Raw genomic sequence first — 2384 nt, forward strand, 5'->3', positions numbered from 1 at the left:
TTCATATCACCTCTGACCTTTCCTCTTACTCCCATCAAATAAATGTAATACAAATAGGAGAATTAAGAAATTCAGGATGAAAAAGTAAAATAAAGATCTATAGAGCTATACCAACTAGACAATCTAACAGCTCTTTAAAAGGTTATCTCTGTTTGTCATGAGGTCAGAATGCACCAACCTTTCTTTGGTAAGCCCCTTCCCTTTCCAGAACGAGATCGCCTGTCCAAATACTTTCCCTTTGGACTTGTTGGCACAATGACTCCACTTTTCGGTGGTTCTCCATTATCACTCACTGAGTCACCTCTTCCAGAGTCTCTAGAGGAATTTTTTCTCAGCCTCCTCTTTGCTCTAGCATTGATTTTCGCTTCATTAATAGATGTTGCAGGGATCCAGTTACCATTGATTTCAGTTTTTATTTCTTCACTCCCAGCATTTTCCTCATCACCAGAAAATGGAGTATCACTCAAATTATCTAATTCTCAAAAAAGAGAAAAAATCTCATTGATACAAGAAGTAATTGTGACACAGATAACACAAATTTCAAAACGCTATTCCAAGCAATTTGCAAACACAAAACAAACTAAATTGATATGCTCATACTTGAAAGGTTTAATTTTACTTCTAAAAATTTCAAAAGCTAATGGGGGTGCAAGAGTGAAAAGAAAGATAGGAGGCAAGATGGACAGCAGAGTAAACTGACAAAACTTGCCATGATAGTATTATCATCATGGGATTATATGTGGCTTAATTCAGTACTTTCCCCATATTTTGGAGTCATACCAAAAACAACAATGTAAATATTGTTTAATGTGCCTTTGTAGTTTTTGTAGGAGAACAGAAAAAAGTTTTTAAATTTTTGGGGAGGACACCTGTCAAAGGTATGGAGTGAATACCAGGTTATAATTAAAACCACATTTAAACCAACGTTAAGTTCTAAATTATATCACTTCTTCAGATAATAACAACTCCAGGTCCCTACATACTCATGACTGTGACACTATTGCTGGGATCACAACTGCCCTTCCTCACCTACTTTACCAAGGGCCTTAACTGTCAGCAGAACAGACCCCCTTCTCCCTACACAGCTGATGCCCAGTAAAGCAGGTTTTGGGGGTGGGGTCAGGCAAGAAAACATTACTTAGCTATAAAACTAAGGTAGTTAAATAATTAAGCAGAATTCCAGCCATGATTAATGCATTAGTAGGATATTGTTGTACTACCATGATGAGACTAGTAAAAGCTCATGCATGGCTATTCATATATGTTGCCCTGTTATTGAAGTCATATTTCTAGCAGAACACTTATTTTGCCTAAGAACATAATATAGTTTCCTTTTTTTTGAAGTTGGTTTAAAAATATTTAAATCCTTAAACTGTATCTGAAAACAATACAGCATGCAAATCTGTGCACTTGAAAATACTGTGTGATAGTGTGAACCAAAACACCAAGTAATGACAAATTCAGGATCTGAATAAAAATTATAGGCTGGTTTATTATTGCAGGAATTTCAGTTAGCGCTCCAACAGAGTTTCATTTTTTTATACTTTTTTACTTTGCTTTTTAAACTACATAAGATCATTTTATTGCCCTTTTAGTCCACTTCTTCTGTTGCTTACAGAAATGTCATGATACTATAACAATGGCTCCTGCTTGATCAAGTAACATTTCAAATTTGTATACAGTACAATGTGTTATCACTTCAATCATATACATTAATAGTCTCCATCTGAGCACTGAGCAACATCAGGAACATGCAGCACTAGCATGGAAAATTAATGTAATGATGAGCTTTTAATGGTATGTTCCTTCCATGTGAGAGAGCTAGTGTGGTGTAGTGGTTTGAGCATTGGGCTACAACTCTGGAGAGCAGGGTTCAAATCCCAACTTGGCAATGAAAACCCCCTGGGCAACCTTGGACAAGTCACTCATTCTCAGCTTCAGAGGAAGGCAAAGGTAAATTGCCCTCTGAACAAATGTTGCCAAGAAACCTCATGATAGGTTCACCTTAGATTAACCATAAATTGAAAACAACTTAAAAGCACCCAACAACCAAACGTCTGAATTTGGGATGAAATTGGCAGAACACCTTGTCATTTAAACTAAAACGTTTCTTACCTGTGGAACTGATGTTTTCTGTCTGCTCATTTTCTATTTCCATTGCTATTCACCCTATTTCAGATGAACTGAATGTCAACTAAGTTTTACAGGGGCTTTTTGTTTCAGCTCTACATTGGGAGAAAGGGGGAAATTAAGTACATTTTAGTGCAATTATATGTTAAGAAAGTTGTGCAACGTACATGCATATATCAGTTAATGCTCTGATAGTGGTAAACTCATTTTTTTTATAAGTCTTTTAATGCCTGTTCAGACCCCACTTTTCCTCA

General features: G+C 36.2%; 2 protein-coding genes across 10 annotated transcripts in view; both read right to left on the minus strand.

The window, feature by feature from the left end:
- Positions 1–2348, minus strand: part of PDCD4 (programmed cell death 4) — a 777136-nt gene extending 774788 nt beyond the window's left edge. Inside the window, exons 1-2 of one of the 5 annotated variants that reach the window (XM_042456398.1) lie at positions 2116–2345; positions 179–478 (exon numbers count right to left, since the gene is read on the minus strand). In XM_042456398.1, the coding sequence (XP_042312332.1) occupies positions 179–478; positions 2116–2158 (343 nt within the window). In that variant the 5' untranslated portion in view covers positions 2159–2345. Of the gene's footprint in view, positions 1–178; positions 479–2115 lie in introns of all 5 variants that reach the window. The other 4 variants (XM_042456396.1, XM_042456395.1, XM_042456393.1 and 1 more) reach the window with 4 other exon arrangements.
- The window catches only part of ADD3 (adducin 3), a 226427-nt gene that overhangs the window by 56481 nt on the left and 167562 nt on the right, over positions 1–2384 (minus strand). The gene's annotated exons all lie outside the window — the stretch shown is intronic.

The sequence above is a fragment of the Sceloporus undulatus genome, chromosome 3, assembly GCF_019175285.1.
Source record: "Sceloporus undulatus isolate JIND9_A2432 ecotype Alabama chromosome 3, SceUnd_v1.1, whole genome shotgun sequence".
NCBI classification, from domain to species: Eukaryota; Metazoa; Chordata; class Lepidosauria; order Squamata; family Phrynosomatidae; genus Sceloporus; species Sceloporus undulatus.